General features: G+C 49.4%; 1 protein-coding gene across 1 annotated transcript; it reads right to left on the bottom strand.

Moving 5' to 3' along the window:
* Positions 1-13,249: 13,249 nt before the first annotated feature.
* Positions 13,250-15,974, bottom strand: CEBPA (CCAAT enhancer binding protein alpha). The gene has a single exon (XM_075101403.1). The coding sequence runs from the start codon at positions 15,772-15,774 to the stop codon at positions 14,797-14,799; it is 978 nt and encodes a 325-aa protein (XP_074957504.1). The 5' UTR covers positions 15,775-15,974; the 3' UTR covers positions 13,250-14,796.
* Positions 15,975-18,999: the final 3,025 nt, after the last annotated feature.

The following is an 18,999-nucleotide window of genomic DNA, read 5'->3' as shown; positions in this document are numbered from 1 at the left end:
GCAGCAGTAAAGATCCTGGCTGGTCCTCCAGGATCTGTCCACGTGAAGGAGCCAAATGCAGAGTTGGGTTTTAAGGAATTATCATCAATAAAGAACTTAAGTGCATAAAACTAGACTTTGAATGCAGGCACTGAAGTCCAGAGTCACAGAGGATGCTGCCTATCAGTCACTTGTACTCTGTGGTTTCTCTTTGGTTCACATTCAATTTTTCTTCTTCCACACCTGCCCAGAACAGCATCTCCAAGGAGATGCACTTTACACTATCCTTCATGGGCACCCAGAGATGAGCTGTCCCTTCTCTGAACGCCCTAAGGCATGGGGCCTTGCAAACCAGCTCTGAGAGCACCAAATGCAGCCCAAGGCTCCTCACACTATGAAGCTCTGATCACTTCACTCTAAAACAGAAGCTGCCCACCAACAGTGGGATGGGGAGAGCAAACATCCTGTTAGTTGAAGGCATGGTTTCACTCTGAAGAGCTTCACCCGGAATAGCTGATCGGCCAGAATTTAGACAGTCTCATGGGAAGTGAGAGATGAGCACTCTTAGATTGAGGAACGCATTGAACCCAGGTCTCCCACTTCCTCAGTGAATGCTCTAAAATAAAAGACAGTGACTTAGAAGACAGACACCAGCCAGAAAGCGGGATCACTACACTCTTACTTCCAAGGTATTGAGGTATTGCTGGCACTGTCCTTGTGGAGGAGGCTCTCAGAGTCCTTACAGTACTCAGGCATGAATTCCTGAGTGACGTTTCTGTGCTCTGATGGGATGGCAGGGATGTGAGAGTGGAAGAAGATTTCAAACACACCTGTATTTTCAGTCTGCCCTCTAGACACCAAACACACTCTCCGTTTGGGAGACAGATGTCTCAAATGTCTAGGTCAGGTCTGGATGTAGCCCTGATGTGAACAGGCAGAATGAGGGGGAATGAAGGGCTGTGCCATTGTACAGCATTTCTGCTCCGAACCCTGGAACACATTCTCATCCAGGCTACAATCTCCTCAGCCCGTCCCAGCAGCCTGGCCTGCTGACTCCTCCCTCTCCACGGGCTAGGAAGCCTTGGCACAACAGCACTGTTTTTGGCTCCCGGGTCTGGCTCTTGAGGCTAGAGATGGCTGCCCTGCCTGTTTGGATACCTGTGCCCTGTACTGAGCCTCGCACACTCCAACCCACAGTCAGTTAGCACTTCTCATGGCTCAGAGGGCTGGGGTGCCTGGGGAGCACTATTAGCACAAAGGTCTTTATTTTATCTGTGCTCTTTGGATGAAAGGATGTGGTTCACTGAAGCTTTATAGGTCTTTTGGCTAATGAATAGAAATGTTCTACAGGAATTTGTTTTGGGTCTTCTCTGCCTTTGTCTTCTGGTGGTACAGGACACTGAAAATTGCTTTTTTCCCCCTTTGTAGAAAATAGGAGAAAAAATGACTTAACACTTTCATGCTGAAGTAAAACACTCTTTAAAGTATACCAAGTAAGTTCTGCCTCATCTGGGTGAAAGTGCATTGTACTTTCATGGCCTTATGTGTTATCTTGCAAGAATAATAACTACAAGAAAACAAACCTTCCATATAAAAAAAGAAAGCAATAAAAGTGCATCATTTTCAAGTGTTGGCTGGTAGGTACATGTACATGTAGGGTATTTTTAGGCCTGTCACAAAAAAAAAAGGCAACAACACAACACAATTTTTGCAAGCTGTTTCTCTTGGCAGATGGCATTTCCATTTTCAGTATAACTCAAAAGGCTGAAGTGATTGACACCACTCTTAACTTTAGTTAAACCCTACCATAGCTGCTGCAGCCACTGCAGAGTTCTGCTTTCATGTTGCTGCTAGCACAGGGAGTTTCAGAAGAATTTTGGATTGGCTTGGATACAAGTCTAGCAGGGTGCTACAAATAGAAATAGCAGAAGAAGGTAGTAGAGTAAAAATATGCAGTGTTAGATCATGGGTAGAGAAGTAGAGTAGACAGGAAGTCAATGAAAGGGATAGGCATGCTGTTGCTCTCTGCCACTTGTTACAATTTTGAATGCACTCCATCTCCAAATCCCTGACAAAATTCCCACTTGCATTAACCTTGCCTCCCTTCTTCATATCGACATTGGTAGCTATTCTGGATAAAAAGGCAGCCACACGAGGAAGGAGAATGGCTGCTTTCAAAGCCGCCCTGTGCATTGCATAATAGTTCACACGGTCACCACACTACAGAGTTTCATCTCACAACAGGTACAGTGGGGCTGAACAAGGAACTCTGTGCTCGAACCCTTCTGACCTTTAGGGATACATGTTTGTAGTCTGGGTCCAAGCCATTCATATGGTGGCCCACATCTGAAAAGCTGGGTGCCTGAAGCCAGCCTTTGTTGATGTGCCTAGTGGCTGGGCTTGTTTTCCAAGGTGCAGACCATGTCCAGTTCCTATTGACTCCTGCGGGATTTGTCAGTCACATTAAGGAACTTGAACATGGATTTAGGAGCCTAACTTTTGGCACTTGGGGTAGAAAACCTTAGCCAATAAGGCTGCACAATCCTATTACCATGACAGCTCGGGAATGTGAGAACTCAGCAGTTTGGAATAAGGCGCCACATTAAAAATAGATTAAACTGAAAACAGCCCTTACGACCTACGGCGCCTAGGACAAGTGTCTGCCAGCTGAAATGCCTTGTAGGTAACTGTTCGCTAGTGAATCAGGTGCTGGCTGAAGGTGCCCACAGTTGCCTCAAGACACAGACAGATTTTTTTTCCAGAGACACTGTATTATTTTTTTTTTAGCACCATATGAAACTCAGCAGCTCCAGCCCTAAGGGGATCCATGCAAACCTGCTGCTTGCTCTGGTTCCCATGGCACTCATATCCACTGAGTTTCACTTTGAATTTCAGCCTCACAAATCTCCAAACTCAGCCTAGAGTGGTAAACTGTGCCAAGCCTGGGCTCCAGCTACAGGGCAGGACTGTTCCCTTTTCTTTTAACACTACTGTATGAAACAATGGAGGAACCAAGTTGCCCTATTGTGGCACAGGAAAAATATGATCAGCGTCCTGTGCAAGGTGTTGGGAGGACTTATTTCCTGGTTTGTTTGCAGCCTGATGGTGAAACAAGGGGTGAGCTTGCTTCCCTGGCTAGCATCTTCCTGCTAGCCAGGGACAAAAGTCACTTGTCCCTTTGGTTCTTTCTGATCTGCCCAGCAATGAACACAGAGATTTGCTGACCTGCCGGTGGCCACTTCTGACAGTTGATGGGGTTGCATTTCAGTGGCTTTGTATTTTCTTCTCTGACAGCTCCCAGAGGACAGTGATGCTTTTATGCTTAATATATGCTGTCATTTTGTATTATATCTTTTCTTTGGAAATAACTTCATAAACGACCAAAACAAAACAAAATCCCAAACCCCAAAATCCAAACACCAAAGAAAGCTGGGGAGTGCTGCAGACATCACCAGTTAATTACTGCTCCTTCAGCTGACACAGAGTCAAAAGAAGACATAGTCCTGCCTGCTTTACAAAAGTGATCTGCCATAGAGTGGTGGTTACTGGTCACTTCCCTGGATTTCTGCTCTTTTTCTTCTCCAGTCCCATGATGTGGTGAGGCCCTTGAGAGAGGCTTTTGCTGCTGTATCAGCATTTGTGGCATCAAAAAAAAAATTGTGACAAAAGGGCAAACCTTTGGATTCCACAGAGGAATTGCTTAAAGACATAAATGACAAAGCACAACCCCAGTGCCTAACTGTTCTCCTTCTCAGTCCATCCTCCCATGCCTGATTCATGCAGCAGTCAGAGTGACATCAAGGCTTATGGTCTTGCATAAAGAACTGACAAATAACTTGCTCAAAGCAGACTGGATGTATTTGCACGCAATGGCTCAATGTGCTGGAATAATATTACAAGTATGCTCCATCCAACTTCATCTTCAGCCGAGTATAGTAACTCACTGAATATTGCAATACACTTGACAGATTAAGAAACCTTTTTATTTTATTAGGTTTAATACCCTGCTATCTCTCTTTATTTTCCCTGCAGGATTTTTTTTGGAATGCCTTAGAGTAATAGGATCAAGAAAAGCATAGTACATACCAGGTATGTGAATGACTAACTATGCCCCATGATTAAAACAATGCCAGAACTTTGGGGGGATTTCAGAGTAATTCTACTTCTGTACATACAGGTTGCCTGAAAACATCATTGACAAGCCATGAGTTTTTCAAAGACGCTCCCTACTTCCAACACTCTACACACAATCTATATATTTTAAGATCTAGAAGGCACCTTTTTTCATACGTAATTTTAAAAATTTACACTAGGCTTTATAATCCTAAAATACCTCTGTGGCACAAAGCCACATATGCAATACGTGGGTGGAAAAGCTGTCAGCATAGCGGAAAAAATATTCTGCTGAAACTCAAAACTTTGCAGAAACAGCTGAGTCACTCTTTCCCAGTTAAGGTAGTCTGGGCTTGTTACCCTCTTCCATGCCTCTGGATGGTGTCTGGCACACACACCCATCCTCTGGCTGCCAGTGACTCCAGTACACCTCTAAACAAGAACTGCCTTCAAAGTATGTGGACTTTCCCCACACAAGTGTATCTTGTCATCCACACACACGGACAGAATGAATGCTGACCGTCCTCAAGACTCAAAGCCCTTAGGTCCATACAGCAATGCAGGTACATTTGCACTGGCCAATTCCTACACATCAGCTCTAATCTGGTATGCAAAATGATACTCAGCAATACTGACAACTTACAATTTGAATGCGTTTTTATTAAAAAGCATGAACACAGTGAAAGTTTGAAAACCTAGCTCAAGTGCACTAAGCTAAGGAAGTGAGAACAAAAAATTGAAAAAAAATCTCACTGATCATTCCTTTTTTTCTTTTCTTTCCTTTTTTTTTTCCTTTTCTTTTTAGGTCAGCATTTTTGTTTTGGCTGGGAAGAGGGAGCTGCTTATGAGCCATTTATTAGTACATAAAATTACTGAAATTGCAAAGATCCAGAAGTCCCAACTGCCAACAGATTATAGAATCTACTAATGCAGTCACATATGAAACCTATAAAGCTCATTTTAAAAGGAACTCTAGTACAGCCTATACATTTTGATTCTGAGAAAACAGAATTTGGCTTGAAAATCTTTTGATCCTTTGACCTGCATTTTCATCAGAATGCAAGATTTTCCTGAAAACTTATATTTGTGTGTCCAAATCAGAAAAGCTTATATACACATAAACAACAGCTTAATTTGTATGTGCAACAATGTGCCAGATCTGCAGCATGTAAGAACAATTTTGATATGAGCTGCAGCAACAATATATACTAATCAGCTGCACTGTACACATACAGCCATGCAGATACTATCACTGGGACTCACAGTTGCTTATGGGGCAAGTTTGCCACTGTAAAATGGCAATATCAGAAGGTAACGTTTGCATTTTAAGACCTACGATAATAAGCACACTCTAACTGAGAAATCTTCCATAAAAGTTTATTTCCAGTTTTGTGTTGCATGCTAATATGATTGCTGCAGTGAGCCAGTTTAACTTGCATCATGTGTTTCCTTCTCCAGTGGGAGGTAATATTCCATGTTGTACATCATAAAAGGGTGCCCAGGATGTACACCTACCCCAAACTTGAATTGTTCTCTTGCTGTGCTCTCCTGTCATGCTGTAATTATGGGTGGGACTCTTGTGATGGAAGAAATGCAGGGAAGGATTCCCCTGTTTCAAAATTTTCTGAAACTTTTCTTGTTCTCATATTTCACAAAACCCAGCAGTCCTCTAGCAAAAGCCCTTTGCTATTCACGAGAAATGACTGACTGGGACAAAAATATGCTTTCCTAAATAAACAGATTTTTTAAATAAACATAATGAAAGCTAAAAAAATAAATTGGCCTCAGCACACCTATGCCCTGCCTGCCATTACCAAGCACACACACATGCCCAAGATTTGGCTGGATACCATTTCAAGTGCTAGGCCCTCCAAGAGCAGATGTCGGACCGCTTGTCTCTTGGGCCCCCTCTCTCCTTTTCCTGGATTCCTCTCCTTCAACATTTGCTCCCAATCTAGTTAAACTCAATGCAAATTTTGCCACTGGTAGAATCCAACTCTAAATATCCTCACCTCTACATCCTAACTGCAGCCTTTTTGCTTCTCTCTTCTCTAACTTTCCCTCAGTATCACATTTTCTTCCAAATATGTCTCTTCTTGTCTCCAACAGTATTGTTTATGCTTTTGCTCACTGGTGGCTGCCTGTAGCTGGCCTGCAATGACCTGTGCTATAGCACCACGCTGACAAAGGGAAACCTGCTCTCTCATTCACATATGTTTTACACGCAGAACAGCACTGGAGACGACATTTTTAGTCTCATGCTAGAGTCTTGCTGTGCTCGTTTGCTCAGCCCTCTTTCCTCAGTTAGTCAGAGCACAGTGCCTGCTGCAGCATGGACAAGCAGAGTTAGGACACCAGCTGAGTTTCTATCACCATCAACTGCATGACTTGCAAAGCGAACAGCAGCCACATCAATACGTGACCTTTCTATTAGCAGCATACCCAAGAAAGAAAAGTTGACACAATGCAGTGTCCTTCCAGGAAGCTCCCTCTGAGTCAACCAGTAATGCCCAGAGAAACCAACGGAAAGACACCTATAATCCATACCAGGCATGGAGCAGGCATCTTGCACAGAAGTATGTCAGCCTTTAAAAACCATTGCTCAGTTACAAGCACAAAATACAAATACCGAAATATATACTGTTCAGCTGAGCCCTAAAATGTTTTCATTACTTGAAATCATCTCCTATTGGCTACAGAAAGGGGAAGAGCAAATCTCACTTGGTCAGCTGAACACATGGAAACTCTCTCTCTCTCTCAGCCAGTTGCTCATGAGCTCTTGCAGGGATAATCCAGGTCACTGACGTAACATTGAGGAATATATCCAGCTAGTGAACAAAAGTCATGACAAACACCAGTAATGTCAAGAAACATCTGTCACTGTTTAAAATTCTAACAAAATCATTCATATACAGAGTAGCTAATAGAAGTTACAGTTCTATTACTGTACTAGTACTGATAGCTAAAAAATCAGATTTCCTACACTGCTTGGTAATCAAATTACAAAATAAATTACATGAGGTAAATTAAAAATGTGAATGACATTCTTCACATATTATATAGTGACCTATATATTGTTAAGGGTCTCGTGAAATATCCACTTGGAATTTGCCTTAGCAAAGGCTGCCTTTAAATTGGTTTTATCAACACAGAATTCTTGATGTGATATTTGCAAATGTTATTGCTCACAATGCAAACATAAAGCAGTATACCTAGAGCTTTATTTATTTACATTACCTACACATTCACTTAAAATCAGAACTTTGTGCTTTCATGTGGTAATCATATATTGACTTTTTCAAATAAATGTTGCCAATAGAGTTATTATATACATTCCTCAGTTAGCAAGCCAAATAATACAGTGCTGTTCTTAAAACTGTAGTCTAGGGAATCAAATCCTCATTTTATTGCAGTCAATAGCAACCCCCCCAACCTCCAGAAACAATTGGAATAAGCCAGTTCTGTAACCAGTAATAAGATAGGTCAAGAAATTTTTGGTATGAAAACTCTGGCAATCCCATTCTTTTGATATTTAACATGAGTTCCAGTAAACACAGGAGGGTTGCTGACTGGAATGAAGCAAGCAGCACTGGCACATAGCCTTCCAAATTTTATATTACTTTATGAGAAGTCTAAATGCTAATTTGCACAATTATGAATCAACAACAGACACTCATTTCAGCCTGACTCTGTCATCAGGGTTTTAACTGAACTGGCATGTCAATAAAAATGTGGAAAAAAAAACCTTTTTAAAAGCTAATGAATATACATTCCCAGTCCACCAAATTGAACTTGGTTCCACCAAAGCAAATTAAACCCTAATGTATAAATGACAACATAATGAAAGCAAAATGTATATGTGGCAGAGATTACTATAAGCTTGTATACAGAAGTTAGAATACGTGACACTTAGTGGCCAACAGCAGGTTTGGCATTCGGCCCTGATCTCAGAGTTGCTGGTTCGGGTGTACTTACTGGCGTTTGTTCGCATCATCTCCTCTCCCTGAAGGACTTCAGTACAAATCACATGGTGGATCCAACACAAAGCAGCAGCCCAAGATTTATTTGGTTCCTGAGGCAGGTCTACAGCCAGATGCATTAGAAGCTGTGGAGGGAATACCCAGAGTGAGAAAACTGAGGTACAAAATATCCCTGGTATTTGAGAGAGTTCTGAAACATTTTGGGGCATTTATTCAGCCAAGACTTTCCCTGACTTCAATGGCATTCTGCCAGAGAAAGTGGTTTGAATGCCTAAAGTGGGGTTAGTTCCTAAATGGCATTCTTTATTTTAAATGTAAATAATTAGAAATCACAAACCCTGCTCAAAAAATGTGCTGTGCTAATCCCTCTCTACACTCACTTGCTACTGACTCTCAGTGAAGCTGCACTCAGAAAAGCATCCATTGCTGCCTACTACTGAGCATCCTTACATTTCAAATAAGTCAAGTCACCAAACTAATACAGGAAGGAGTAATGCCTAAAACTAGGAGATGTCTTGAATCTCTCTGTTGACTAGGAACTGATGTTAAAATATAAGTTGCCCTGCTGCACAGAAAATACAGTCAGTGCAGGTAACCAGAGCCAGCTTCCACAGAATGGGCCCAATCCTGTTCCCACTGAAGTCACTGGCAGAACTCCAACCTGTTTAATGGGAACAGCAACAAGCTTTCTATCTACTTAATATAAATGAAGATACACATCTCCTCTTTGACATATTTTGGGCTCAAAGCCATTGGCTGACACTTGTTTGGTTCTCTGCATATATGTGACTCATGGGATAATATAATGCCTGATTTCCATTCTGCCAGACCTGTCTTTCTCCATGGTTAACTATTAATTTCAGAGGCAAGATGCAGTACTGCAGTAAAATAGGATGGCGTTAAACTAAGAAAGTTGCACTTAAATATTTAGAGTAAATGAATTAGATTCCCTTTTGTGAGGATTCCCTTCCAATTAAAGAGGTATACCCACATAGTCCTTAAGACATTAACCCATTGCTTCTGCATAGAGAGGGAGTTTGTGGAAGTCTCTAGCAAGTACTTGGCAGGCAAGGTACTGTAAACACACTGCCTTTACCCCACCAGGATTGCTTGAGGAGAAACCTGATAATGGAAATGACATAAAAAATATCTGTATTCCAAATAGTTGATTTTTTGTTTCAGGCTACCTACACAGACTGGGTTACTCTGGATATACAGGTGCTTGATAAACTATGAGCAGATGCTGATTTTCCACCAAACCTGTAAATTCTTCAGGATCCATAGCCTAAGTTTGAGATACTAAGTAGTACTGTAAAAAAAAAAAAATAATATGAGCTGGAAGGAATTATCTGAACAGACCTTCTGATTCTTCCAGTTTCTTGTGATATGCTAATTATTACTAAATGTTGCCTTGGCTTTAAAATGCAGTTACCTTAGAATTAAGACAGCAAAATGCACTGAAACACGGATATTTCCATGCAAGGTGTGTGTTGTATGCAATTTCACTTGTATAAACACAGATTTCGTTACAGGAGAAAAAAGAGATGCCCAGAACCAGAGATGTCAATGTATAAACCATTATTTTTCACTTAATCTATTATACCAGGAGAGGGCAGTGGGCCTGTTGCTCTACTCTTTCCTCAGACATTTGCCATTCTTTTCACCACTGAATTGGGTCAAACCCAATTCTACCAGTAAATTCAAACCAGTAAGTGCAAAGCACTGAGAAGAACCTGCTTTCTCCTAACAGCAAAGTATATTCCACTGCCCCCTTTCAGTGTGGAAATTCGTGTGGAGCCCTCTAAAAACTGTTCATATCCTTCAACCCCTGAAGCAGGTGGATGAAGCAAGCTCCTCAGGTGCAATTCACCCATTGCAGCAGGGGAAAAAAAAATCACTGAGAAATCTTGACATTCTTCCACCACCCCCAACCTGCTGCAGGACTTTGCTATGGTCGTGAGCAATCTGTCAACTCTGTACACAGTGCTAGCAGACAACTACTCCCTTCCTACCCAACATGTGATTACTCACTTGGCTTCTCAGTCACTGCCCACCCCCACATCTCACCCCGTCCTTGTCCCTAACCCAGTGTCTGGGACTGGCGAGTGTGAGGGGTGGAGAAGGCAGGACTGCACAGCCACCCTTGGGTGGCAGAATGGGCAGAGGTTGGCAGCTTTGCAGCAGTGCTGCATATAAAAGGAACAGGCTTGGTGGGAAGCTTTCAAAAAGCCACCCCGCGGTCGTGAAGACAAATGCCACTGAGTATATACGCACCCACAGCACCTTGCCCAGCGCTGGAGCTGCTCAAGTCCTTGCCCAAAGAGTCTTGGTGCAGGGTGCATGTGTGCAGGGAGATGAGTGGGAATGCCACATGCGAGGCCAGCCGCTGCCCACAGTCCTGACACGCTTTCCTGATGCATCCACAGCACGCTGCAGCAGTGCAGCCTCTGCTTGCCACCCTCTTCTGCAGCAGCATGGACTGGCAGCTGTTTTCACATGAGTGTGCTGGACTAGATGATCCCCAGAGGTCCCTTCCAGCTCCAACTGTCCTCTGATATCTGGAGTAGACAGTGCATAAAAATCCTTTCCACCACCCAGCATTTATAATGTATGCCTAAATACTGCTGAAACAGGCAAAGCATGGGGTAACACATGAGATCGGAGCGTTGCAGTACAGCTTGCTTTGCCCCTGGTGTTAAGGCAAACATCCCTGAACATGCTGCTTTGAGAACTTTTTCATCTGGGCAGTGACTTTGGGACTTGTTGAAGACTCAGCTGTGTGCTGGGGTAAGGGTTCAGGTTGAGAGGAAGAGAAAATGCAGAGCTGCAGCTGAGGAGGGCTGAGACGGGGCTGCCAAAGCCAAACACAGGCTGCAAGAGCACAAAGAGGCTGCAAATAGTGCCGTGCTGTGAGAACATTTTTGTCTAGGCCACGGCTGGAAGCCTTGTCGAAGGCTCAGCCTACAGTTAGGGTTAGGATTAGGGAACGCTGCTCGCTTTGGCACTGTGTTTAAGGCAAGCATCTCTGAACACTTCCCTGCTATCAATAATTTACCCTTCGCAATATTCCTGGGCCTGCTGTGTTTATATAACTATTGAAACACCTGTGTGGTAGATAGGTGATCTTAATTTTGAATCATAGAATGGTTGATTCTTCTGCCACTGAAGACCTGTTTAATCTACAGTTCATTTAAATTAATGGAAAAATCTGCTTTGTCTGAGGCCATAAAGGATTTGCTGAAACCACACACACACACACAGTGAGTCACAGTTCAGAACGTAACTCAAACGACTGAGACTGTATTCCCATGCTCTAACCACTAGATTACAGTCCCTCCCACATATACCCTGCAATAATCTTTGCTCAAATGATAACAGTGTTTCCCCACTTTACACGTTGGACGGCATTGCTCAGTAAGGCACATCATATCCAACAGGAGTGCAGCTCTGCAGGGCTGGGGGAGGAAGGAAGCCCAAGTAAAAGTCATTATTTTTACCTGACACCACTAGACTTAACTTTTCCCTTGGAAAATTACCAGCTCTGAATCCCCCAATTTACACCTAACTGAAAAATAAAACCCTTAATCTTGAGCTGCAGTCATCTTTTGCCCATCCCGAGCAGCGAGTACTTGCAGACTGACCATTGTGGTGGATTTCGGAGGAGCAGCCTTACCTTTCCTCCAGTCTGCAGACTGGCATGAAGCCTGCCAGGAGGACGCAAAGCCCAGCACCCTCAGAGCTGTCCCCATGCTGTCCCCATTGATGTGAGGCAGGGTGGCCGCCAGCCCAGGGGGCCAAGCGGCACTCACATGGCTGCACCTGCACCAGGCCTAGGCGCTTTGGGAGTCCTTGTGAGGACAGGGCCTGCCTCACAGCCTGGGCATCACCGGGTCCAGCACCTGTGGGTCTAAATCTCTCTTTGCGCTGGTTAATTTCTGCTGTTGAGGTGCCATGCATGGCACATGGCAGGCCCACCACGGGGGCAATGAGCGTTGGAGAGCTCCGCTCTCCCGGGTGGATCATTTTCACCAGGAAAAGGTGGACACAGGGGACGGGAGGGGACCCGGGGCAGCTTTTCCTTACACGCCTGAGGTGCAGCCCCAGCCCGGGCAAGCGGCGCCCCGGGCCCGAAGCCCCGGCAGAGGGGAGGATGAGCAGCGACCGGGGCGGGAGCCCGCTGACCTCCCCACACGCCGCCCGGGCACCGCGCCACAGGGCGGACCAGGCCGGGCGTTACTTCACCTCAGGGCTGGCCGCCGCCGCGGGGCCGCGCCGGGACGGCCCGGCCGGAGCCGCCTACCCTCTGACGGCCGCCCCTTCCCGCCTCACGGCGCGGGGCCCTATCGCCGCCGGGCCTCGCGCCACCTCCCCTCCGCGCGCTGCCGGCCCCGCTCCCGGGGAAGGCGGGGCGGCGCGGTGCCCCCGCGCGCGCGGCGGGAGGCGGCCGGAGCAGCCGCTGTCCCGGCGGGGGGGCCCGGGCGGAGCCGGCGCCCCCCAGGAGCCCGCGCCGTGCCCCACGTCCCGCCGACCCCGGGGAGCCCCAGCGCGGCGTCTCCGAGCCGGGACGAAAACTCCCCGGGGGCGGGGAGGGACCCGGGCCGCGTCTCTTTCCCCCGGGCAGCGGCAGCGCTGACGGGCGAGGGGGGCCCGGCCCGGGCCGGCCCTGCCCTGCCCACGGCCTCCTTTGCGAGCCCCCGCCGTGCCCCGGGTGACGGGCTTGTCCCCTGTGCCCCGCCAGCGGCCCGCGGCGTCGCCGCGCCGGGGCGGCGGTAGGGCCCCGAGCCCGCGCTGCGGGTGGGCTGCGCGGCCTCGTCGCCGGGACGCCTCCCTCGCCCCTCCCGGCTGCCTCTCACCGCCTCCCGAAGGCCGTCGCGGGGAGGCGGCGGGCCCGTCGCGGGCGGGACGAGCCCCCGGCCCAGCCGCGGCGCGGGTGGAAGGGTTAAGCGGAGGGTGACTCACAGGCACACATCTGACACCACAACTATTTAGGAAATTGCCGTTCTCTTAAAGGCAACCGTGTATTTATTTCTCTGGGGCGAAAACGAGGGAGTTGCGCTCCACCGAGGCGTTTGGGTCACCAGTCCTGGCAGGGGAGCGGGACATGTGGTCCAGGGGAGGAGAAGGGCTTTCGCACTCCTGCCACAGAAAAAGAACTGGAAACACACAGAGGCGAATGGTTATGGTAGAATATATGCTGTTTATTTATGATTGTAACCAGGACTTCCGACAAACTTTATATGCAGTTCCCCCCTTCCTAATTTCCAAAAACCCCACCAATGTGTGTGCATATATATACGTGTATACATACCCATACACACCATGTACACACATGGCACATGCATGCACACACCACCAGCACTGCACTCCTGCTGTCACACGTCCAAACAGCTTCACGTCTCCACCTTGTTCTCCTCTCCCATCACAACTATTGCAACTGGACAACCTCTTGCGCAGCTATGACGTGAGGAAGAAATGCTCCACGTGGTGACCAATGCTCCCTGGAAGTGGGGGGAGGCTCTTTGTTTGCTTATTTTTCTCTCACCCTGGGAGAAGCTCCAGAGTCCAAAGGTGCTCCAGCACCAAGGACGAGCCTCCTCACCCCACTGCAGGCATCCTGCGCCGCCTCCCGGGAACCCCTGCCTCAGGGTCGGGAGGCAGCAGCCAGCCCAAGACGACGTGACGAAGTCGACACGACACACACTCACACTCACTCATCCACACAAATAATAAAATAACGTTGCAGCACAAGGGCAAGGGCATAGTCTCTGTCACCAGATAAGAAAGTCGTGTGATGGCAAAGATCTAAGTAATGCAATAAAAATAAAGTGTAGCTAGTATACACGGAAAGGCTTTCACATTACATGAGACAGACAGAGACTTGAAGAGGAGCTAAATGTCCTGGAATAAAGCAAAATACACTGAAAGTTCATAGTAAATACCCGCATTGATAGGTATTTATTCATTTGTGCTTCGCCACGTCGTGACATACAGTACAAGACACTGCTGCTCTTCCTTTTGATGGAGAGAGCTCACCACGCTCCCTCGCGAGCTGCTGCTCCGTCAGTCCCAGGCTGTCCATTGGTCCCGCAGTGGTGGTGGCCCCTGCCCTGCTCCCAGCCAAGGCAGGGACAGGGCTCGGCAGAGGCAGCTAAGCCAGGCTGGCACAATTCTGGCAGCAGTCCGGCAGCTGCCCCACACCTCAGTGCTCCAAACGGGCGTCTGGCACTGCACGTCGCTCAGCCTCAGCCCTCTCCTTGCCACCTCCCTGCAGCTGCCCCTGCCTGCTGCACCACAAGCGAGCTCGGGGGAGGCCTGGCCAGCACCCCAGAGCTCCTGCAGCCAGCTTTTAAGGCACATCTGGATTGCTATGTGTGCTTTATTATTATTATTATTATTTACCCTGTGTAGACACGTGGGCTTTTGAATGTCCTCCTTCCACTCTCCTTTCTCCTTATAAAACCCACCATGTTTTCAGCTTATTCGTGTGTTATCCCTAAGGCACAAACCTTTTAATACTACAGCTGCCTGGCATCTTGTATTGGTCGTTAATTGTTAAAAAAAAAAAAAACCAACCAAACAAAACAAAACAAAAACCCCAGCCCCCTCCCCGCCCTCCCCCCCCGAAACAATCTGAGATCGCCGAGCTCCGGTACGTATAGTATCTATAGGTGAGCGAGGGCAGGCCGGTAACGGGCGCGGCCGCCCCGCCAGTCCCGGCGCGGCGCTAGGCGCAGCTGCCCATCGCCTTCACCAGCGAGCTCTCGGGCAGCTGCCTGAAGATGCCCCGCAGAGTCTCCAGCTCCCGGGTGAGCTGCTCCACCCGCTTGCGCAGCCGCTCGTTGTCGGTGGTGAGCTCTAGCACCTTCTGCTGCGTCTCCACGTTGCGCTGCTTGGCCTTGTCCCGGCTCTTGCGCACCGCGATGTTGTTGCGCTCCCGCCGCACCCGGTACTCGTTGCTGTTCTTGTCGACTGTCTTTTTCGATTTGCTCCGGTGGTCCGCGGGCATCATCTTGAGGGCGCCGGCGGCGGGCAGGCCGCCGGGGGGGTGCGGGTGGTGCGGGTGGTGCGGGCTGGGCACAGGCGTGGGGGGCGGCGTGGGGTGCCCGGGCTGGAGGTGCATGGTGGTCTGGGCGCAGTGGGCGATTTGGTACTGCAGGTGGGACGGGTGCTGCTGCGGAGCGTGGTGGGGGTAGAGGGCCGACAGGGCCGCCGACTTGACCTCCTCCTCCTCGCGGGGCTCCTGCTTAATCACCAGCGGCCGCAAGCCGGGCGCGGCGATGCGCTCGTAGAGGGGGTCGAGCTTGCCGTCCATGTAGCCGGCCACGCAGCCGAAGAGCGGCTGCTGGTGGTGCTGCTGCTGGTGCCCCGGCGCCGAGGCGGCGGCGCCGGCCCCATGCATGCTGTGGAAGTCGAAATCCCCGGCCAGGATGGCCTTGGCTTTCTCCTGCTGCTTGCTGTGCTGGAAGAGGTCGGCCAGGAACTCGTCGTTGAAGGCGGCGGGGTCGATGTAGGCGCTGATGTCGATGGAGTTCTCGTTCTCGCAGATGTCGCCGAGCTCCGCGCCGCCCGGAGCAGGTGCCGCCGCCGAGGGAGCCTCTCTGTAGCTGTAGGCGCTGCCGGGCAGGGGAGTCTGGAGCTGGTGGTGCTGGCCGCTACTCATCGGGGGCCGGGAATCGACCTCGTAGAAGTTGGCTTGCTCCATGAAGCACCTACAGTCTGCCGGGCATGGTGAATGGCTCCTGCAATCCAGGTTTCGGACGGGGCGGCTCTACCAAGCCCGCGGCACCCCGGCCCTCGGAGGCGAACGGCACCGCGGCGCGACACAGCACGGCGCGGCGCGCCCGCAGCCCGTCCCCCGCCCCAGCCCGCCCGAACCCCTCTCCCTCCCTGCCTGCCCTGTTGCTAATGGGTTGCCTCGGTCCTGCGTGCTGTATATATACACCCCCGCAGCAGGGCCAGGGATCGCCCTCTAGTGTCCAACAATTCCTGCTGGGAACCTTTGACCACCGCGCAGCCGGGTCTTAGCGCCCCGACAGGGCAGAGCCGGCTGCCCGCAGGGAGAGCGGCCCTCTCCCCCCGGCTCACCGCCGCCGCTGCCCCGAGCGCGGGGGCGCAGGGCGCTGAGCTGCGTCCGCCGCCGACAAGATACGAGGCCCGGGGAAGGGGCGCGGGTACTTTGCGCGCTCCCTGCCTGGGGCCGCTCGGCGGGGCAGAGCGGCCGGAGACGGCTGATGCGCTTCCACCGCCCGCTCCCACCCCTGCGCCCGGCGGCCCCAGCCCGCGCTGCGGGGAAAGTCTCACAGCTCACCATCATCCGTGCGACCTCGCAAATATTTGCCCAGTCGGGAATAGCCGCCCGTCCGTGTTTGCCGGCGGGACCCAAGTCGCTGCCTCACCGGCCGTGGCTACCTGCCGGCAGCACCCCGTCGCCGGGCGGGCTCAGAGCGGGCGAGCGGGGCGGGCCGCGCCACATCCCACCGCGGCCCGGCTTCACCGGCGGGGCTCGCCCGGTCACGGCGGGACCGGCGGCGCCCGGCCCCGAGCGGCGCTAGGACCCGTCCGGGGATGGCGCCCAGCGGGCAGGGGCGGAGACCTCGGGCGGCAGCAGGGGCTCCTCAGCTCCTCTCTGCTCGGCGGCGAGCGGCTGGGCTGCCCTGCTACGCTCCGTGCTTACTGTCGCGCCGTCAAGCCCGGAGTAGCTGCCCTCCGGGGACGGGACGGGATGGGACAGCCCGAGCCGGGCACCCGCGGGCCAGCGGCCCCGGTGCCGCCGGCCGCAGGAAGGGCGGGATAGACGCGCGGGTATCCCCCCTCACCCCCCGCACGAATACAGCAGGTAAATTTAATTCCAGATCGGCCAAAGCGCACATACAGCAATCTCGAGCGGTGCCGGCGCGGAGCGACTCTCGGCCTTCCCCCGGGACGGAGCCGGCTCTGCTCCCGGCGCGCAGCCCCGCAGGAGCCCGGCAGCCCGGACGGGTGCCTGGCCCCGCGGCCGCAGCCGCCCTGCAGGCGCTGTTGGCCTTCCCGGCCTCCGCTTCCAGGCGATCGAGCCTTCCCGCACCGCGGGACTGGAGAGGGGAGCTGCCTGTCTCAGCCACCGCGACTCTCCCAGGGAAGCAGGGTATGCCCCTAACAGCAGCTCCTGCGTAACGCCGCAGCCCGCCCAGGAGCCCCCGTTTCAAGCTTCAGCTCGGGAGGGGTGAGGATGAAGACGGTTTCTTGCTGCTGCGATCCCTCGTAGCCTGCAGAACAGATGTATCTATCCTCTCTTGCATACCTCCCAGGTGTGCTTTAGGAAGCCCAGAAAGTCCCTTTGAAACTGGCATAAAGAAGGGGCAAGTCAAGGCCGTTGGAGCAGGTGCAGTCTTAAAATTGCTACGGGAAGATTTGGAGAGGAAATAATTCAAACATAGCAATGGCTGGAGAGGAAAAATATTGCTGCAATTCTTAATTCTGGATGTTCTAGTAAAACATAGATTTGTCACAGTAAATTCCTTGCTTAGAAAGGGTTTGACAGATTCCTTGCAATAAAAATAATTGACAAAGACTTGAACAAGAAACAAAATGACAATGTACCAGGAACCCATGTTTTTTTATCACACAATGCATATGTGAAATCAGCAGAGTCAGTTTGCTTTTGCACTCTAGTATCCTCTCAGGAGAATGGCTTCTTTAATTACAGCAGGGAGACATATTAATTTACATACTACAGAATATACTTTTCACCTTTCACTATCAACAGAAAAAAATCAATCCTAAATTCTTTTTATATACAGTCAGTATTTTCTAAAGTTACACGTGTTGGCTTCAACACAACAGCAGTGCCTCACTTCGGTGCTTCGGTGGTCCACGGGGGGCTGTAGCACTGCCTAAACAACCAAAACACTAGCAAGAAGAACTCTGAATAAAGCCACAATACAGAGGCTCAAGTCTGTGACAGGAGCGAGTTTAGGATGCTTTGGAGTAGAGAGTACTGTACCTGGCTGTCTAAATTCTGCTTGTTCTACTCAAGTGAACCCACTCCCAGAAAATGAACAAACCCAGAGCTGGACTTTTTGCCTGCTGGGAGAAATATCATCTGGAATAGTAGCTGGTGAGAAGTTTATACTTGGAGTTTTCGAAGGGCCTTATCCGACTCTGAAGTCAGCAAAAACAGGAATAGGCCACGGACTTTCAGAATAAAAGGTCAGTGCTGCATGAAACAGCAGAAGCATATAACTAAGTTTGTAATTTAATAATGATACCTATGCCTCTGTAGTCTTAAAACGCTCTCACATTTTATAATCATTCTGAAATTAAGGCCTAACCACATATTAAAAGAAATTCAAAGTAAATCAGAAAGTTTAGGATTAGATTCCATTCCTAATTACTGTAATTAACGAACAAGTCCCCGCAATTTAAGGACTGGTTTGCTCAGTATTTTATTTTTTACATAGACCCCTTTTATCTCAGGTAAGAACGTTTAAATAATCTTCTTACACAAAAACATAAATTCCTGTTCAAATTGTCCTAATATGGTATAAAATGGGGTTCCCAGACTTAGATAAGACAATTCTTCATCTTTTTATTGTCCCTCCTTCTCTGAAGGCAAATAAAGTGTTTAGAAGCTGATCATCCCTCAGACAAGCACAAATGCTTATTTCCACATTCATATCAACAGTGGCTGATATCAAATATTTCAAATCTAATGTAAAGAGAAAAGTGTTGTTGCTTCAGTTACATGTGTTGGGGAGTTAACAGAAAGAGGAAAGATGTCTTGTTGCATACTATGGATCCCTGAAGCAGCATGGCTGTCAACTCTTGAGGGTGCTATTCTTCCATCTCAAAGCAGATCTCACTGTCTCAAAGCTAGGGGAGGACAGGAGTGCTCCACGATTCAAAACAGCACCAGAAGTCATTTATACAAAGTCAGCTGTGCTGATTT

Source organism: Phalacrocorax aristotelis, chromosome 8 (genome assembly GCF_949628215.1).
Source record: "Phalacrocorax aristotelis chromosome 8, bGulAri2.1, whole genome shotgun sequence".
NCBI classification, from domain to species: Eukaryota; Metazoa; Chordata; class Aves; order Suliformes; family Phalacrocoracidae; genus Phalacrocorax; species Phalacrocorax aristotelis.
The sequence above is the reverse complement of the archived record's forward strand: the minus strand, read 5'-3'. Positions and strand labels throughout refer to the sequence as shown.

Excerpts from the sequence above, each read along its gene's own strand:
- CEBPA (XM_075101403.1), bottom strand. The coding sequence starts at position 15,774 with ATGGAGCAAGCCAACTTCTACGAGGTCGATTCCCGGCCCCCGATGAGT.